Below are 20,716 nucleotides of genomic sequence, written 5' to 3'. Positions count from 1 at the left end.
GGAATGGCTGGGTTATATGGTGGGTGTTATGTTTAACTTTTTAAGAAACTTTTCCAAAGTGAGTGTTCCATGTCATACTCCCATCAGCAGAATAAAAAAATTCCAGTTGCTCCACATATTGATAACACTTGCAAGGATCGGTCTTTCTAATCTTAGCCATTCTAGTGGATGTATGTAGTGGTTTCTCATTGTGGTTTTAATTTGAATTTCCCTTAGAACCAATGATATGGGGCATGTTTCCTGTTTATTTTTCATCCGTACATTTTCTTTGGCAATATATCTGTTTAAATCTTTAAATGAATTGCCTTCTTACTTGATTGTGAGAGTCTGTCATTTATTCTGAATACAGTTTTTTTTCTTGGGTGTGTATTTTACATATGTTTTCTCCCACTTGGTGGCTTGTCTTTTACTTTTCTTAGCAGTATCTTTTGAGAAACAAACATTTAGGATTTTGATGAATTCTAATTTATTGATTTTTTATTACTGTGCAATTTATTCTATTTAATGAATCTTTATTTAACTCTTTGGAGAAGGAAATGGCAACCCCATCCAGTACTCTTGTCTGGAAAATCTCATGGATGGAGGAGCCTGGCAGGCTACAGCCCATAGAGTCGCGAAGAGTTGGACACGACTGAGCGACTTCACTTTGCTTTACTTATTTAGCTCAAGATTACTGAGATCTTCTCCTCCCCCCTCCCTCCCCATACCGTCCCTCTGGGTCGTCCCAGTGCACCAGCCCCAAGCATCCAGTATCGTGCATTGAACCTGGACTGGCAACTCGTTTCATCCATGATATTTTACATGTTTCAGTGCCATTCTCCCAAATCTTCCCACCCTCTCCCTCTCCCACAGAGTCCATAAGACTGTTCTATATTTTTGAATATGCTATCTAGATTGGTCATAACTTTCCTTCCAAGGAGTAAGCGTCTTTTAATTTCATGGCTGCAGTCACCATCTGCAGTGATTTTGGAGCCCAGAAAAATAAAGTCTGACACTGTTTCCCCATCTATTTCCCATGAAGTGATGGGACCGGATGCCATGATCTTCGTTTTCTGAATGTTGAGCTTTAAGCCAACTTTTTCACTCTCCACTTTCACTTTCATCAAGAGGCTTTTGAGTTCCTCTTCACTTTCTGCCATAAGGGTGGTGTCATCTGCATATCTGAGGTTATTGAGATTTCTCCCGGCAGTCTTGATTCCAGCTTGTGTTTCTTCCAGTCCAGCGTTTCTCATGATGTACTCTGCATATAAGTTAAATAAACAGGGTGACAATATACAGCCTTGACGTACTCCTTTTCTTATTTGGAACCAGTCTGTTGTTCCATGTCCAGTTCTAACTGTTGCTTCCTGACCTGCATACAGATTTCTCAAGAGGCAGGTCAGGTGGTCTGGTATTCCCATCTCTTTCAGAATTTTCCACAGTTTGTTGTGATCCACACAGTCAAAGGCTTTGGCATAGTCAATAAAGCAGAAATAGATGTTTTTCTGGAGCTCTCTTGCTTTTTCCATGATCCATAGGATGTTGGCAATTTGATCTCTGGTTCCTCTGCCTTTTCTAAAACCAGCTTGAACATCAGGAAGTTCACGGTTCACATATTGCTGAAGCCTGGCTTGGAGCATTTTAAGCATTACTTTACTAGCGTGTGAGATGAGTGCAACTGTGCGGTAGTTTGAGCATTCTTTGGCATTGCAATGAAAACTGACCTTTTCCAGTCCTGTGGCCACTGCTGAGTTTCCCAAACTGGCTGGCATATTGAGTGCAGCACTTTCACAGCATCATCTTTCAGGATTTGGAATAGTTGATCCAATACCATTGGTTAAAAGATTATCCTTTCCTTAATGAGTTGCCTTTGCACCATATATGTATAGGTCTACTTTGGACTTTTTTATTTCTTGACTTCTATTTATACTCCAATATCAAACTCTCCTAATTAGCATAGCTTTATGATAAGCCTTGACGTCAGGTGCAGTTCCTCTAATTTTGTTCTTTGTCAGAATTTATTGGTTATTCTAAGTCCTCCACGTTTACAAATGGAGTTTAGATTCAATTTGTTACTCTTTACAGAAAAGTCTGGTAGGATTTTGATTGGGATTTCATTGAATTTCTAGATCAATTAGGGAAGAATTGACATTTTAATAATATTGACTCTTCTTATCCTTGAGCATGATAGATTTCTCTAGTCTTCTTTGCACATTTCTTTGCAGGGTGTTGTATTTTTCAGCATGCAAGTCTTGTGCATCTTTTGTTTTCATTTTAATACTAAATATTTAATATTTTGATGCTTTTGAAAATGGTATGTTTAAAATTTCAATTTCCAGTTGTTCTACACTCATATTTAGAATGCAGTTGATGTTTATGTATAGATTTTATATCCTAGAAACTAGTTGAACTCCCTTAGCTTTTTTGTAGATTCTTTAGGGTTTTCTATATAGATATTAATAGAGTCTGTGATAAAGGTAGTTATACTTATCCGTTTTCATTCTATGTGCCTTTTGTGTCTTCTCCTTGCCTTATTGTAGTGTGTACTTCAGTAATGATATTGAATAAAAGTGCTGAGAGTTGGCATCTTTGGCACGTTCCAGATCTTACAGAGATATTAAGTCTTTTGTTTTTTGGTATGGTGATAGTTGTAGGTGTTTGTTGATGTCCTTTGTTATATTGAGGAAGTTTCTTTTATTTATAGTCTGAGAGTTTTTTAGGATGAGCAGGTGTTGGGTTTTGTCATAAGGCCTTTTCTGTATCTATTGATATGATCATATGTTTATTCTTTTTTTTTTAATTTAATTTTATTTTTAAACTTTACATAATTGTATTAGTTTTGCCAAATATCAAAATGAATCCGCCACAGGTATACATGTGTTCCCCATCCTGAACCCTCCTCTCTCCTCCCTCGCCATACCATCCCTCTGGGTCGTCCCAGTGCACCAGCCCCAAGCATCCAGTATCGTGCATCGAACCTGGACTGGCAACTCGTTTCATACATGATATTTTACATGTTTCAATGCCATTCTCCCAAATCTTCCCACCCTCTCCCTCTCCCACAGAGTCCATAAGACTGATCTATACATTAATGTCTCTTTTGCTGTCTCGTACACAGGGTTATTGTTACCATCTTTCTAAATTCCATATATATGCATTAGTATACTGTATTGGTGTTTTTCTTTCTGGCTTACTTCACTCTGTATAATAGGCTCCAGTTTCATCCACCTCATTAGAACCGATTCAAATGTATTCTTTTTAATGGCTGAGTAATACTCCATTGTGTATATGTACCACAGCTTTCTTATCCATTCATCTGCTGATGGACATCTAGGTTGCTTCCATGTCCTGGCTATTATAAACAGTGCTGTGATGAACATTGGGGTACACGTATCTCTTTCTCTTCTGGTTTCCTCAGTGTGTATGCCCAGCAGTGGGATTGCTGGATCATAAGGCAGTTCTATTTCCAGTTTTTTAAGGAATCTCCACACTGTTCTCCATAGTGGCTGTACTAGTTTGCATTCCCACCAACAGTGTAAGAGGGTTCCCTTTTCTCCACACCCTCTCCAGCATTTATTGCTTGTAGACTTTTGGATCGCAGCCATTCTGACTGGCGTGAAATGGTACCTCATAGTGGTTTTGATTTGCATTTCTCTGATAATGAGTGATGTTGAGCATCTTTTCATGTGTTTGTTAGCCATCTGTATGTCTTCTTTGGCCCATTTTTTGATTGGGTCATTTATTTTTCTGGAGTTGAGCTGTAGGAGTTGCTTGTATATTCTCGAGATTAGTTGTTTGTCAGTTGCTTCATTTGCTATTATCTTCTCCCATTCTGAAGGCTGTCTTTTCACCTTGCTAATAGTTTCCTTTGTTGTGCAGAACCTTTTAAGTTTAATTAGGTCCCATTTGTTTATTTTTGCTTTTATTTCCAATATTCTGGGAGGTGAGTCATAGAGGATCCTGCTGTGATGTATGTCGGAGAGTGTTTTGCCTATGTTCTCCTCTAGGAGTTTTATAGTTTCTGGTCTTACATTTAGATCTTTAATCCATTTTGAGTTTATTTTTGTGTATGGTGTTAGAAAGTGTTCTAGTTTCATTCTTTTACAAGTGGTTGACCAGATTTCCCAGCACCACGTGTTAAAGAGATTGTCTTTAATCCATTGTATATTCTTGCCTCCTTTGTCAAAGATAAGGTGTCCATATGTGCGTGGATTTATCTCTGGGCTTTCTGTTTTGTTCCATTGATCTATATTTCTGTCTTTGTGCCAGTACCATGCTGTCTTGATAACTGTGGCTTTGTAGTAGAGCCTGAAGTCAGGTAGGTTGATTCCTCCAGTTCCATTCTTCTTTCTCAAGATCGCTTTGGCTATTCGAGGTTTTTTGTATTTCCATACAAATTGTGAAATTATTTGTTCTAGCTCTGTGAAGAATACCGTTGGTAGCTTGATAGGGATTGCATTGAATCTATAAATTGCTTTGGGTAGTATACTCATTTTCACTATATTGATTCTTCCAATCCATGAACATGGTATATTTCTCCATCTATTAGTGTCCTCTTTGATTTCTTTCACCAGTGTTTTATAGTTTTCTATATATAGGTCTTTAGATTCTTTAGGTAGATATATTCCTAAGTATTTTATTCTTTGCGTTGCAATGGTGAATGGAATTGTTTCCTTAATTTCTCTTTCTGTTTTCTCATTATTAGTGTATAGGAATGCAAGGGATTTCTGTGTGTTGATTTTATATCCTGCAACTTTACTATAATCATTGATTAGTTCTAGTAATTTTCTGGTGGAGTCTTTAGGGTTTTCTATATAGAGGATCATGTCATCTGCAAACAGTGAGAGTTTTACTTCTTCTTTTCCAATTTGGATTCCTTTTATTTCTTTTTCTGCTGTGATTGCTGTGGCCAAAACTTCCAAAACTATGTTGAATAGTAATGGTGAGAGTGGGCACCCTTGTCTTGTTCCTGACTTTAGAGGAAATGCTTTCAATTTTTCACCATTGAGGATAATGTTTGCTGTGAGTTTGTCATATATAGCTTTTATTATGTTGAGGTATGTTCCTTCTATTCCTGCTTTCTGGAGAGTTTTTATCATAAATGGATGTTGAATTTTGTCAGAGGCTTTCTCTGCATCTATTGAGATAATCATATGGTTTTTATTTTTCAATTATTAATGTGGTGTATTACATTGATTTGCGGATATTGAAGAATCCTGTTTATTCTTTTTTAAACTGTTAATAGGATGAATTGCATTGATTTTTCAAATGTTAACATGATCTTGGAAAGTTATAACCAACCTAGACAGCATATTGAAAAGCAGAGACATTACTTTGTCAACAAAGGTCCGTCTAGTCAAGGCTATGGTTTTTCCAGTGGTCATGTATGGATGTGAGAGTTGGACTATAAAGAAAGCTGAGTGCCAAAGAGTTGATGCTTTTGAACTGTGGTGTTGGAGAAGACTCTTGAGAGTCCCTTGGACTGCAAGGAGATCCAACCAGCCCATCCTAAAGGAAATCAGTCCTGAATATTCATTGGAAGGGCTGATGTTGAGGCTGAAACTCCAATACTTTGGCCCCTTGATGTGAAGAGCTGACTCATTTGAAAAGATCCTGATGCTGGGAAGGATTGAGGGCAGGAGGAGGAGAAGGGGACGACAGAGGATGAGATGGTTGGATGGCATCGCCGACTCAGTGGACATGGGTTTGGGTGAACTCCGGGAGTTGGTGATGGACAGGGAGGCCTGGCATGCTGCAGTTCATGGGGTCGCAAAGAGTCAGACATGACTGAGCGACTGAACTGAACTGAACCTGATTTTGCATTTCTTAAATAAAACCCTGATAAACATTTTTATAAATAGTTGGTTACTATTGTCTTTCTTTTTTGTAATGTCTTTGGCAGAGAAAAATGAGAAATCTGCAAAAGTACTTCTTGCAGTGTACTAAGTACAGAGGTTGTCTTCAGAGAAAGCACTGTTCAATTATTTGAGTTGTGAACTGAACTAGCTACTTTGTGTGTGTGTGTGTGTGTGTGTGTGTGTGTGTGTGTGTGTGTGACATCATTTTTACTTGGAAGAAAGACTGAATAACTGTGTTTATTCAGCCTTGAATATTGCAGACATTTTCTTGTATTGCCTTCAAGGAAAAACAACTGGCAGTATTTGTTGCTAATATTATAATTTAGGCTTTCAAGTGAAAAATCGGAATTTGAAAAAGTTGTTTGCTACCATGAGCTTGCTAGCTTCCCAGTGCTTAAGGCCTTCCTTTCTGGTAAGATTGGCGGCAATATTAACAAGTGTAATTTTGAAAAACATTGTATAATAAAATGTGTTGCATTTGGAAGGCCTGCAGTTGAACTCAGTGAAGCATTATTGTCCAAATGACTAGTACCTGATCTTAGAAAATCTAGAATGGGTAAAAAGAGCCATTGAAAATGGAATATAATGTAGATTAGTGAATTTTATTGTATCAGAGTATAAGTTTATTGATACAATTTTCAGACTGCATTGCCACATTATAGTATCACAGAAGAATGTCCACACTTCTAGAATACTCCTGTTTTACAGCTACCTAGTATTCTTGCCTGGGAAATCCCATGGACAGAGGAACCTGGTGGGCTACGGTCCATGGAGTCACAAGGAGTCAGACACGACTTTATCAACTAAACAGCAACAACAGACCTGTATTGCTGTAGATAGAATAAATACAGACTCAGATATGAGAATCCACTTGTCCTCTATTAAGCCAGTCGTTAAGGAGATTTGTCAAAATATGAAACAATGCCACTTTTCTTACTAAATTGTCTTTTTAGGAAAATACAGCTTTTTTTTAAATAAAAATTTTACTTAATGTATAATGTGTTTATTATCTTTAAATGAGTAAATAAGTATTTTTTTTTAAATTTCTGAGGTTGAAATTCTGTGTGATAAGTATTCATGTAACACAAATAAATAAAAGTTCTTGAGGATCCTGAGACCAGAAGGTTCGAGAAGTGCTGATCTAGAACAGTCCTTAGCATGCAGTAAGCAATTAGTAGATGTCTGAATGAGTCTTGACCATGTTACTTTATAATTTACCTGTCTTTTCAGTAACACGTGCATTTGATAATGTATCTATTCTGTGTGCCTCTGTTTCTTACTCTAGCAACCAAACTGTTTTTATACATCTTATCCTGGTACTGTGATTCTCTTTTCCTTCCCTCTGCCCAGGCGGAGCTATTGGGAAGTCAATGAAAAGAATTGATGTAGGACTGCCATCCAGTGTGCTGATTTATTGAACAAGAAGAAAATAGATGAGCAGCTCCTGTCTGAACATAACATCGATTTTGATATAATAGACTGGTTTAAGGTCATCATTCACATAGTCACAAAATTAGATTAAAAATAATTTCATTCGGTTATACCCTGAGATGTAACAAAACAGCTGATATTTAGTGACTGCTCCAAATCAGATTATAGATACCTCACCTGGTGGCTCAGCTGGTAAAGAATTCGGCCGCAATGCAGGAGACCTGAGTTTGATCCCTGGGTTTGGAAGATCCCCTGAAGAAGGGAATGGCTACCCACTCCAGTATTCTGCCCTGGAGAATTCCGTGGACTGTATTATCCATGGGGTCGCAAAGAGTCGGACATGACTGAGTGACTTTCACTTTCACCATTTTGTGTTCATACTGGTAATATATTTTGAACACGTTGAATGCTTTTATTTAATGAATTTAATTTAGCTGCTAAGTTGATTTTTTTTGGTAGTCAAAAGAAACAGATGAGTAGAAGACATGTCTGTTGTAGAGCCTTTCTAGTTTCATAGGATAAAAATCAAAAAAAGGAAAATACTGAATTTTTGTTAGACTTGAATCTGCCTACTAGTAGATCTTGTTTTTGGAAGTACATTGACTTCTCTCTACACTTTAGACATATGAAGTAAAAAAAGAAAAATAATCTTTTTGACATATGAAGTAAAAAAAAAGTAATCTATTAAACAGGATTCTAATATACTGCTCTCATATATCCTAAGCAATTTATATGTGTTTATATAGCTGGTAAGGGCTTCCCTGGTAACTCAGTCTAAAGAATCTGCCTGCAGTGCAGGAGACTCAGGTTCGATTCCTGCGTCAGGAAGATCCTCTGGAGAAGGAAATGGCAACCCACTCTAGTATTCTTGCCTGGAGAATCCCATGGACAGAGGAGCCTGGCAGGCTATAGTCCATGGGGTCGCAAGAGTTGGAGATGACTTAGTGACTAAATCACATATAGCTGGTATCTTCAAAACTGAGGAAACTTTAAAAAATTCTTTAAAAATAGGAATTTAGAAAGCCTTATAAAATGGGCTTATAATTAACTGTGCATGCTTGAACGTGTATATATATATATATATATAAGAGGCATCTTCTGAAACGGTTTTGTAGTCTCATGAAAATGTAAAAACAAATGAGCAATCCTGCAGTATAGTTGAAATTAGAAACAGTAATAATATGCCTAAGCACTTTAAAAATGATAGCATTTACCGCATTGTAGTTGTGTGTCTTCTTGCCTTACTCAGTGACATGGTGTCCTGTAATGAAAATGTTCAATCTGCAAAACTCTGGGGCTCAAGTAGGTATTGAACATAGAAGATTGGGTAATATATGACCCTTGTAGTAGAAAAGGAGATGTGCTATCCAGATTCCCCTTCAAAGAAGGGCTTATTGTCCAGCTATGAGCAGTGTGAAACACCAGGTAACCCCTTCTGCACACGTCTTAGGGTCTGCCTCAGCTGCAGAGCTACCTTCTCCAAGGTCATGGTCTTGCTGGAGCGGGGTAGATTTGCTTATTGAGTTAGGAAGAGGTGTAAAAAACCCTACCATTTCATCCCGTCTCAGAGCACTAGGATGAACATTTCTTGCTTCAGGGCTTCCCACCTGGTTGGCTGAAATTTTGTTGGTGTGTATCTCAGTTTTGAGTTCTGCCTAGCTTCCTTCTTTGCCTTTCTTTCACAGATGCTGATCTCTAATAGACCTTAGTACTCTACTTTGGAGAGACCAACCTGCAGTAGCTCCTGATTTCATGGAACTAATTTACTGGGAGGAAACGTACATTAAACAAGAGATTTTAACTGTGATCAATATTATACAGAAGCATAGGGTGAGGTGGTAGTGTATATAAACAGAAGCCAAGTTTGGTTATTAGATTGTTTAGGGGAGGAAGCCTGGGTTAGTAGTCAGATCTGGGTTCAAGTGGTAGATTAACTACTTTGAGTTGCATGAACCTTGGTGGTGCTACTGACTCTTCCAAGCCGGTTTTTTCATTTGTAACGTGGAAATGACACACAGTCTCCCATCCTTTAGGCTACTAACTGGGATCCCTCACAGGGCTAGGAAAGGATTCCCAGCAGCAAGAGAGTGAGCCTAGTACACAAATGTTTTCAGGCCTTTGTTTATATCAGTTGGCTAATGTCATGGCCAAGCCTTGATTCAAGGATGGAAAGATAGATTCCAGATCTTCATGGGAGAAATCATAGAATAAGTATATTTGTGTGTGTATGAAAAAATTACAATGTAATGCCTGACACATGATAGTGGTAGTTAACATTTATTGAGCATTTTCTGTGAATTATAGTTCGTAAGAGGCAGTTGGACTATTGTATTTAATATAGTTTGTCTCAGTATGACATGTAAAAGAAGAAACTCATTTGGAGAATTTGGTATATTCTTTTTATTTCTTAAAATAATTTTTTTATGATGGAAACAATTTGCAAATAAAGCTCTCTTGCTCTTTTTTCTTTTTCTCTGCAGTAAGAAAAATGGAAAACCACCATTACAGAACAATGAGGTAAAATTTATATCATTTACTCTTTGGGATTTCATGCATTTACTTCATTTGTTTCATTATATATTTTTGAACTAGGATAAAGTCATGGAATTTTAGGGTTAGAAGGGAACTTAAGTATCATCCCAAACCTACTACATATCCTAAGATAGAAAGCCTTGATAGGTGACTTCCAGTATTTACTTAAATCTGTTCATTTGGTGGAAAGTACTACCTAGGAGACAGCTGTAACTTTGTTAGTTCAAATCCAAGGTACAAGTAATCTTTCTCTAAGATTCTATTTTGTCTTCTGTAGAGACACAGAACAAGTTTACTCTGCTTTCTCTAACAGACTCTGATGTTGTGTGAAGATAGTTGTATTTTCTGAATCTTTTTTTTCCCCCCATGCTAAGCAGTTCTCATTCCTTCAAGTGTTTCTCAGGTAACATGGTTTCTGATTGTTCTTAATTATGTATACATTCCTCTGGATCTGTACTAGTTACTTCCTCCAGACACTATGTTTAGGATAAAATGTAGTTGTCCAGAAATGGTCTGACTAGCATGGAATGCATCTGCACTATTACATCTCTTGATATGAATACCATATTGCTAAAATTCAGCCTAAAGTTGCTTTTACTTTTTTAGCCATTACTTCTGTTTACATTAATGGAGTTTATGGTAAATTGTAAGCTTGAGGTATCTTTCTGATGAACAGCTTTTTTAACAGATACCTGTATTCATCAGTTATTTCTTTTTTTGGGTGACAGTTTTATTGAGATGTAATTCATATACCATAAAATCCATCCATTTAAGTGTACAATTTAGTGGTTTTAGTATGTTTACAGAGGTATACAGCCATCACCACTATCTAATTTTTAAAAAATTTCAATTCCTCATGAAGAAATTCCACACCCATTAGTAATCATTCCTCATTACCCTCTCCTCCTGTCCCTTGGTAACCACTGAGCCACTGGTCTCTGTTGATTTCCCTATTTTGGACATTTCATATAAATAGAATCATGTGGTAATATTTGGCATTTTGTGACTGGCTTCTTTTATTTAACATGATGTTTTTAGGGTTCATATGTGTTGTTGAATGCATCAGTACTTCTTTTTTTTTTTTTTTTTAATTGCTGAATTGTAATCCCCTGGAGAAGGAAATGGCAACCCATTCCAGTATTCTTATCTGGAAAATCCCATGGATGGAGGAGCATGGCAGGCTATAGTCCATGGGGTCATGAAGAGTTGGACACAACTGAATGACTTCACTTCACTTCACTTCATTTCATTGTTTAGATATACCGCATTTGCTTAACCATTAGTTGTGGGAAATTTAAGTGGTTTCCTCCCTTTTGATCATTATGAATTATGCTGCTGTGAACTTTCATGCATTCATGTACAGATTTTCATATGGACATGTGGACATATGTTTTCATTTCTCTTGGGGTATATACCTAGGAGTAAAATTTCTAGGTCATATGGGAACTCAGGTTGTTGCTTTTAGATAAACATTAAGTCAACCTGCAGGGTCTATGCTGCTGCTACTGCTGCTAAGTCGCTTCAGTCGTGTCCAACTCTGTGTGACCCCATAGACAGCAGCCCACCAAGCTCCCCCGTCCCTGGGATTCTCCAGGCAAGAACACTGGAGTGGGTTGCCATTTCCTTCTCTAATGCATGAAAGTGAAAAGTGAAAGTGAAGTCGCTCAGTCGTAGTGACCCCATGGACTGCAGCCTACCAGGCTCCTCTGTCCATGGGATTTTCCAGGCAAGACTACTGGAGTGGGTAGGGTCTATACTACTAGTCTATTCTATAATATATGTATTCTATTACTGTAATTTTTTTTTTTTTTTGGCCACACTACACGGCCTTCAGGATCTCAGTTGCCTGACCAGGATATAAACCAGGGCCATGGCAATGAAAGCCCAGAATCCTAACCACGAGGCCACCAGGGAACTCCTAGTGTAATTTTGAATATAATTCTATCACCTAATGTGTTAGGTGGAAGGTATTATGTACAAATTTAATTTGTCTTCTCACAATTGCTGATGGTATTGTCTAAGTTAGGACAAGAAAATTCCTCTGTGGCATCTCTTAATCTTGGTTTTTTTGGTTATGGTTTATTTAGCTATGACTATATCCAACTGTCACAAAATCTGGTCTTTATTTCTCCATTAAGGCCACAATAGTTTTATAAGAAATATCAAATTCCTTTTATTAAGTCATTCTGTCACCATGTATTGATTGAGCACCTCATGTATGCCTGGCATTGGTCTGGTTTTGTGTGTATAGCAGTTAGAAAAGTTCCTACCATCATGGAGCTTATGTCAGCTAATATACTAATACGATGTTCTTGTCAAACAACAAAATTAGAAGGGTTTGATATGACTCATTCCTAGTAAACTTCTGCTGGCTTCTTGTGATTAGAGTCTCTTGGGTCTTCCTGAGCCCTCATATGAATGTCTGTTCTCTGCATATCCTGGATATTGATATCAAATTGCTACTCTTTCGTTTCCATAGTCTAAAAAATGAGACATTTTATGCTTATCTTGTTATTTCCATCTTCATAGTCTCTCATATGTAAGTTATACCTGAGTCTTCAAAGCTTAGTTATCTTAGTTATATCATTCTCTGTATACCACTGTACCTGCAAGTTTTAGGACATGACTGAAACTATTCAGTACATCAGTATTTGTTCATACATTTTAAAATTCTTCCTATTTTTTGTATATTCTAAAAAACATCTACTTGTTTGCTACTTGTATAGTATAAGCAAGATAAATTTAGTTTTAGAACAAATGGTTGGCAAAAAAAGGTTTAAGACAATGTACATGTTGGTACCACATTTGTAAAATTTATAAGAAGTGCACACACGGACATATTGGTAAGATACGTGCCAAATGTTAATAGTTGACATCTCTAAATGGTAGGTATAGGCTCTGTTTTTGCTTGTCAGAATTTTCTAGTTTTTCTACAGTGAATGCGTCTCTTATGAGGGGAAGCAATTAGAATTTTTTTCATTGAAAGTTTTAGTCTTTGGTAGGATGGGTTGAGGTGAGATAATTTTCATAAGACATGAGATTTAAGGAGAAAAAATTTTAGAGAAGAGTATAAAAAGTGTTGACTTGACTTTAAAATAATAATTCTTTTGATTTTGATGTAATACACAGGATATAAAATTCAAAATATGTAAAGGTAACTCTGTGCTGGGTTTGGCATTTAGCATTCCCATGCATATTTTTATCCTTTTGAGGTATGTGTATAGCTCCATAAACACTATGGGTAGAATTATTTTGCTTATTGGAAACTTTTATAAATCAAATCATTGTATTTATTGTTCTACTTTTTTTCAGCATATTGTTTTTTTAAGATCCATATAGACCTAGTTAATTTAACCACTCTGTAGTATTGTCTTGTATAAATATGAGCTGCTTCCTTTTCTGCAATTATGTAGAATCTTCACTGTATAAATTTGCCATGATTTATATAGTATCTCATAATTGATGCACATTTAGGTTTTTAATTTTATAATATTATAAAACAGTATATGAGTTTTTTCATTTTTTTATGTATTTAAGCACATGTGCAGGAATACCTCTAGGATAAGTTTCTGAAAGTAAATTTGCTGGATTGTTTTACCTATAACAGTGAGTATACATTGTACATTTTGATGGATACAACATAATAGTTGATTTATAGTTTCTCTAACAATATACAGAGGTGCTTACACTTTGTCAGTACCCTTTGACCTTTTATTTGCTATTTCAAGCATCTGTCTTTTTTGTCGACTCTAGTTCATGTCACCTTTCTAAGTTGGTTGACACATCAGTAGAATCTCATTGCCCTTTGGCATTGTTGCCTCCTGAATGTCAGGGACATATATATATATATATATATATATATATATATATATATAATTTATGTATATATATATAATTTTTTTTTCTGAATGCTTTATTACTTTAGCTTCTTAAATGGTCTTGAATGTTTTTTTTTCCCCTATGATTTGCATGTCAGATTTATATCATCAAAGTGTTTTTTAATATTTTAAAAAATTACTGGGAAGTTTATAGGTGGGGGAAATCAATTGAGAATTTAAAATGAATTCTTAGAAGAGACTTGTAGTGTTTATGAGCTGTACTGTCTCTGTAGTTATTTGTATTTAGATTGGTTTCAGGTATGAATTTTATTATGTGTCAGGAATGGTAGAGCACCTTGATATTTCTTCAGCCTTTCTGAGTCAGCCCTCCAGTCCAGGTGTCTGTTGTTTCCTTATTTTAGGAAGTATATAGTTGCCTTCATGGATTCAAATTTAACAAAAATAATAAAGTCAGCTTTCAGACAGCATAAGAAATAGGAGCAGTGACAATAGGAACAGGAGAAAAAGAGGAGGGGAAGTTATATACCAGGTAAAGTGCTAATTATATACCAGGTGCTTCATTGTTACTTTTTTATAACTTTTTTTTTAAACCTTCTTCATGGTTTGCCCTAGATCCTTTCTTTAGAGCAGCTAGAAATAGTAGTCCTTTGTTTAAATCAGAGGTGGTCATTTTATCTTGAAATTATTCTAAGGCTCAAGCTAGAAATGGAGAAGGTATCGACTACAGGTGGGATGAGGTGAGGTTGGGGGGCAGTTTCACTTTTTCTTTTTAAGGTAGTTGATGTTATATTGCTTTCTCTTTGTTCTTCCTATACTTAGTTTGTGAGGGGGGTGTGAAAGGAGAGATTTAGGTTGAAGTTGTAAAGTTTGGCTTGAGGAGAATAGACTAGCTCGAGTGAATCGACTGTGAATAGGGCGTTTTAGGTTTTGCTCACTAGTGGACCCTATGATTTAGAACAACGCCTGGGACCAGGTAAATATTGAATGAATGAATGCATATACGTGTGAATGGAGTAGACTTTTGCCTGTGACTCAGTAGGATGAGGTTTATAACCTTTATAAGTTTTGAAAGACCTGAACTTTGTTCCAGCAGGAATCAAAGGTACATGATAAGTTGACTCTTATCCAGTTATTTCTGTCTTAGTCTTTCTGACCTAACTCTGCACATTCAGTGCCTTCATGTTTTAGTCTACAATTCTGTAATCTATGCAGTGACTGTTTATTAGGATTATATATATAAAGCACTTAGTACAGTGTCTAACATGTGGATGGTAGCTTATTATTCTAATTCAGTTTATAGACTACTCACAGGGTTTAATAAGATATTAATTTAATTAAAGCACATTTACAACAAAGTTTGTCTAATAGAATTTACTATACCATGGCTATTTGTTTATCATGGGCATAGTATCAAGAGCATAGTAGTTAGTAAATAAGTGAGCAGAGATTATGGGAGTTGGGGAAAGGAGCTAAATTGAGGATGAGGTCCTTCTGGAGAGTCTTGCCAGTTCTGATAAATTTCTTCTGCCCGCTCTTACAGACAGCCCAAAACTAATAAGGTAAATAACGTCCACTATACCCAGTGCACATCACTTTTTTCTTATCCTTGCAAGTGGTTTGTATCTAGGTTTTCATGGACCAGTGGCAATGAAGAAATGTCTGAGAGTAGTCTCTGTAGCTCAGATGGTTAAGAATCTGCTTGCAATGCGGGAGACCTGGGTTCAATCCCTAGTTTGGGAGGATCCTCTGGAGAAGGGAATGGCAATCCACTCCAGTATTGCCTGGAGAATCCCATGGACAGAGGAGCCTGGTGGGCTACAGTCCGTGGGGTCGCAGAGAGTTGGACACGACCGCGTGACTAACACTACTAGTAGGATGGCTTTCTGCTCTTAACTGCCTTCAGTGGTTCCCCTCCGCACTGACAGTGAACTCTGAATCCTGCCTGTGGCTGCAGGGCTCTGTTCTTCGGGGCCCCGCCCCCCTTCTTCTCTCCCCTTGTCTCCTCTGCTGTCATCTCGTGCTTCAGCGTGCACACCAGCTTTATTCCTGAACTGGGTTTTGTGCCTGGTGTTGCCCGTGCTTTACTGCCCTCACCCAAAGGGATCTTTCTTCTCATACTTTCCTGAAGTCATTCTTTTTCTCTTGACCCTGCCTGGTCTATCTGTAATAACTTGGTTATTGGTTTATTTTTATCTGTGTTTCCCCTGCTAGAATGTGAACTGAATGAGTAAGGGAACCTTGTCTGTCTTTGAATTCTTAAGGAAGAGAGTGCACATTAGAAATGCTAAATGATAAATCTAGGAATCCAAACGTTTCCTGTAATTGATAGAAGGAAAATTCCTGTTCAAGATTTTTTAAAAATTCTGTTGTTAATCAGGAAGTGGATAATGAACAAACAGTAAGTACCTGACCATTTCTTAGTTGTCCTCTGACCTCATCTTCTACTGCTGTCTCTTGCTCACAGCTCCAGCCAGATTGGCCATTTTGTTGTTAAATGGGCTTTCACCTTGGTATTTGGCACTTACTGTTTCTTCTGTTTGCAGTGTTCTTTTTCCATATATTTTCTGAAATTTCAGAACTTATCACCTCCTTTTTCAGTTTTTGGTTATATCTTATTTTCTTGAAAGCATGTTTGAATATGAAGACCAGTATAGGACTATGTTCTTCAAATACTGTATCCATCTTGATAGTTGTTTATATTGACTTAGATGAAACATGGTTTTAAAATCTTATTTGTTATAGCTATTTAAAAAGCTTTCTTTCTTTCTTTTTTTTTTAATGTAGAAAGAGGGGAAAAAAGAGCGAGCTGTGGTGGACAGGGTGTTTTTTTCAAGGCTCATGCGAATTCTGAAAATCATGGTACCTAAAACATTTTGTAAAGAGGTAAGTCTTACGAAATTATTGCTTTATGAAACTGTTCACTGTTCACCTTTAATGGTTACATGAGGTCAGAACAACAAAATTATAAAGCCTTTGTTCTGCTACAAGTCAAATATCACTGTTGTTCAGTGCCAGTTTTTAAATGATTTTCTATTGCTTGTGAAATATTATTTTATTATATTTTATGTGAAATACTGGAGTACTTCAGTACAGCTATCCTAAATGGTGTTGCTTTGTTATATTGAAGACAAGATTAAATTTAGAAAGATCTTTTTATTACATTAAGATGTTAACAAGTAACATTGATACGAAATATGTTTGAAGGTTGCTTTTTCATATTTGATTTAATGTTTTTAAGATACCTGAATTCTTTATTTTTAGGAAGTGAACTTTAGGTTGTCGGAATTAAGGTTTATTATTCTTTCCTTTGCCCTTCTATCAAGATTATCTTTGTCACTATTTATTATTTTTAATGATTAAAAAATAAAATAATACTGTGTTCTCCATCTTTAATTACCTTAGTATTCTCCTTTTGTACAACTGGGAATATTATCACCTTTGACTCTCGTCTCCATACATACCTGTCATCCTTTTAGTCACTGGTATCTGCTAATTTTTCTTTCTGAATATTCTTACCTAGATACTACAGTGTTTTTCAATTGGCCTCATTTCAAAGAATCTCTCCTTTTAAAATCTTTTCTGCCAAATTTGTCTTCTTCAAACATAATTGTTTCCTATTCTTCACATTTTAAAAATCATTAGCCTTATAATCTAGTGACAACAAGAAAAGGGTTAGACATTAAAGCACTGTAATTCTCAGAGAAAAGACACATTCCTCCATACACTGGGCTTGCTCTCCTTCCCCTCACTTAGCATCGTGTCTTGTTGACTCTACCCATAAGAAACTCTAAAAAGTAATGTAATAACATTTGTTTTTTTCCTAATTAGATAGAGATAATGTGTGTTTAGATAGTATCACCAACTCAGTGGACATGCATTTGAGCAAATTCCAGAAGATAGTGAAGGACAGAGAAGTTGGTGTGCTGCAATCCATGGGTCGCAAAGAGATAGACATGACTTAGTGACTGAACAACAGTATGTGTTTCATGGAGGAAAGTTAGATATGCACTTTTTAAATCTGCTTCATCCCTTATATTTTAAATGTTTTTTTTTTCCCGAGTATCCTTGAGTTTCTCTTTGATTAGTCCCTTACTTTCCTTTTATACTGTTCTCTATTACTTAGATTATTATAATCTCTTAATTGGTCTTCTTTTCTAACTAGTCTTTCTTTCTGAAACACTTACAAGGACATTTGGCTTCTTTTATCTTATAAATCACCACCTGACTTTACTTTTCTTTTCAATATCATCTACTTATAAGATTCTTTGCTGTTTTATAGCCAGGCCCTGTGTTCTTATTTTTTAATGACACCATGTTTATGCTCATTATCTTCTTTGTGAAGGTGCCCCATGTATCTTCCAGGGATAGTTAATTGTTTCCTCTTTCCACAACCTACCTGACTTTGAAGAATCTTTATTTAAAATATAAGCTTCGCTGGAAAGATTTGTGTTACATGTACCCCTCCCCCTCCATCACTTGATAGCTTAATGTTCATTTAACCTTTAGGCAGGGGTTTGCTGAATATAAAATGAATGTGAGACTTTGGATAGATCTCTGGGAGTTAGTACGTAGCTTGACAAGCCTAACTTGGCCAACCTTCCAGTTCTGTCAAGGTATATCCATGCCACAGAGCCATTTTATGAATCATGTTTGAGAGACAGAAAAATCCAAGCTTAACTTGAGTTCAAGAAAGTGAAATAAACTCCAGTAGAAATCACAGATAAATTAGATGTAGAGATAGAGATTATGGAATAAATAAAAATACTGCATATGAATATATGGAAGTTCATCTATATCATGAGGTGAGAGACTGCCTAAATCAGGGTGATCTTTAGTTTCTGACATATTCTGCAAACCCAGGAACGGAATTATGGTGATTCTAAGGACATCTTTTGCACAAAAAATGCATTTCCGGATGGTCAGTAGTCAAAAGTTTAGTAGATTTTGCTAAAGTGAGCCAAATAAACTTGGTAGTTATTTTAAGAATAAGCAAAGTACATAAAGGAAAATATAAACCGTCTTTGTCTAATGTTACCTTTAATCCTCAAATGATTAATTTAGGACTGAGACTGCATTTAAGGTCTGAACTAAAAGTTAGCATTATAGCTAGAGTGTCATCTACAGAGAGCATTTATTAAAAATCAATGGGTTCTTCTGTTGTCAGTTTAATACCTAGCTTTGAGGTGGTGGGACCAGGTAGGAAGATGGTACCCTTCTTGCCAGCCAACTCTGGGAAACGTTGGGGGAGCAGCTGTTACAGCTCAGTCCCATAGATTCTTTTTTGACATTGTTTTCTTTCTTATGGATTCATTTGTTACTTCTGTGTTTTTGACTCCCTGCCTTGTCTTTCACATTTTTAGTACCTTCACCTTTTTTGAAAACAAGATTTGTTTGCAAAAATTGCAGAAGTCGTAGATGCGTTTGCCCCTCAATTCTGTAAATTCAAAATCAAACACTTTATCCAGCAAACATTTCCCCTGCCATACCCCTCCTCTCTGATGTTAGCTTCTGTGTTGCTGTATATATTCTTCCAATTTAGAAAGATTAAGGTCGGCTTTGAGTGGGTGTGTGTGGGAGTTAGAGACTGGAGTGTGGATTCTCGTCCCGCACACAAGACAGTTACTCCTCACCAGCGACTCAGTCTCTCATCTATCCTCAGTAATCTCTCTCTCCCAGCATTGCTTAAGTAATGTTCTTTAAACAACAGTTTTTAATATTTTGTTCAAGCCGAAAGCTTGCAGTAGTTTTTTAAGCTCTGCTGGATATGATAATTCATGTGGTTTTAATCTATTTTTTATTCTCCATTAAATCTTTTTTTTAACTCATAATCCTCATTCTCTTTTTGGTTTACTTGGTTTATTTGATGTATTTCTAATGTCATAACCCTCTTTTGTTACTTCACACCTTCCAATTTGCCACTTACTCCAAGAAGCGATGCAAATATACTTACTTATATTGGTCTGTTTTCTTGTTGTGTGTAAATCTTGCCTTAATAACTAAATTGAAAGCCCTGCTAGGGCAGGGGCACTGCCTATTAAAGGTTTTCCTAACAAATTGAACCAAATTTATTCTACTTAAGCAAAATTTTAGTCTTCAGTATTTGTTGATAACTGTATGTTGGTAGTTGTCATTTTTCTTTATTAGAATCGCATATTCAAAACATAGGAAAATCACAATACATTGTAATCTAGGTAGTCTAGGTTATATTGCTGGTTTCTGTCATTGATTATGTGAAGGCAAATCATTGACCTGCCTAGGATTCACTTTTTAATGTAATTCTGGTTAATGGTGACCTTCAAGAGGGTTTACACCAAAGGGACCGTCCCCTCCTAGTGCCCGCGTCCCTGTAGGGACCCCTCTGACCCATGCCTCTGCAGGAAGCCCTCCCAACACTAGCAGGGACTTGTGTTTCAGTCTCCTGTGGATCGCTACTCCTTTCCTCTGAGTCTTCAGTTCAATTCAGTTCAGTTGCATCTGACTCTTTGCGACCCCATGGACTGCAGCACACCAGGCCTCCCTGTCCATCACCAACTCCCGGAATTTACTCATAGTCCTGTCCATTGAGTTGGTGATGCCATCCAGCTATCTCATCCTCTGTCATCCCCTTCTCCTCTCGCCTTCAATCTTTCCCAGCATCAGGGTCTTTTCAAATGAGCCAGCTCTTCGCATCAGGTGTCCAAAGTACTGGAGTTTCAGCTTCAGCATCAGTCCTTCCAATGAACATTCAGGACTGATTTTCCTTTAGGATGGACTGATTTGATCTCCTTGCTGTCCAAGGAACTCTCGAGAGTCTTCTCCAACACCACAGTTCAAAAGCATCAATTCTTCAGCGCTCAGCTTTCTTTATAGTCCAACTCTCACATCCATACATGACCACAGGAAAAACCATAGCCTTGACTAGACGGACCTTTGCTGGCAAAGTAATGTCTCTGGTTTTTAATATGCTATCTAGGTTGGTCATAACTTTTCTTCCAAGGAGTAAGTGTCTTTTAATTTCATGGCTGCAGTCACCATCTGCAGTGATTTTGGAGCCCCCCAAAATAAAGTCTGACACTGTTTCCACTGTTTCCCCATGTA

General features: G+C 36.8%; 1 protein-coding gene across 2 annotated transcripts in view; it reads left to right on the top strand.

Annotated features, from left to right (window-relative positions):
* Positions 1 to 20,716, top strand: part of ABCD3 (ATP binding cassette subfamily D member 3) — an 81,917-nt gene that overhangs the window by 20,672 nt on the left and 40,529 nt on the right. For both annotated transcript variants that reach the window (XM_044944664.2, XM_006057556.4), the window contains exons 2-3: positions 9,749 to 9,785; positions 16,424 to 16,522. In XM_044944664.2, coding sequence (XP_044800599.2) covers positions 16,478 to 16,522 — 45 coding nt within the window. In that variant the 5' untranslated portion in view covers positions 9,749 to 9,785; positions 16,424 to 16,477. The remainder of the gene's footprint in view (positions 1 to 9,748; positions 9,786 to 16,423; positions 16,523 to 20,716) is intronic.

The sequence above is a fragment of the Bubalus bubalis genome, chromosome 6 (assembly GCF_019923935.1).
Source record: "Bubalus bubalis isolate 160015118507 breed Murrah chromosome 6, NDDB_SH_1, whole genome shotgun sequence".
Classification (NCBI taxonomy): Eukaryota; Metazoa; Chordata; class Mammalia; order Artiodactyla; family Bovidae; genus Bubalus; species Bubalus bubalis.
The sequence above is the reverse complement of the archived record's forward strand: the minus strand, read 5'-3'. Positions and strand labels throughout refer to the sequence as shown.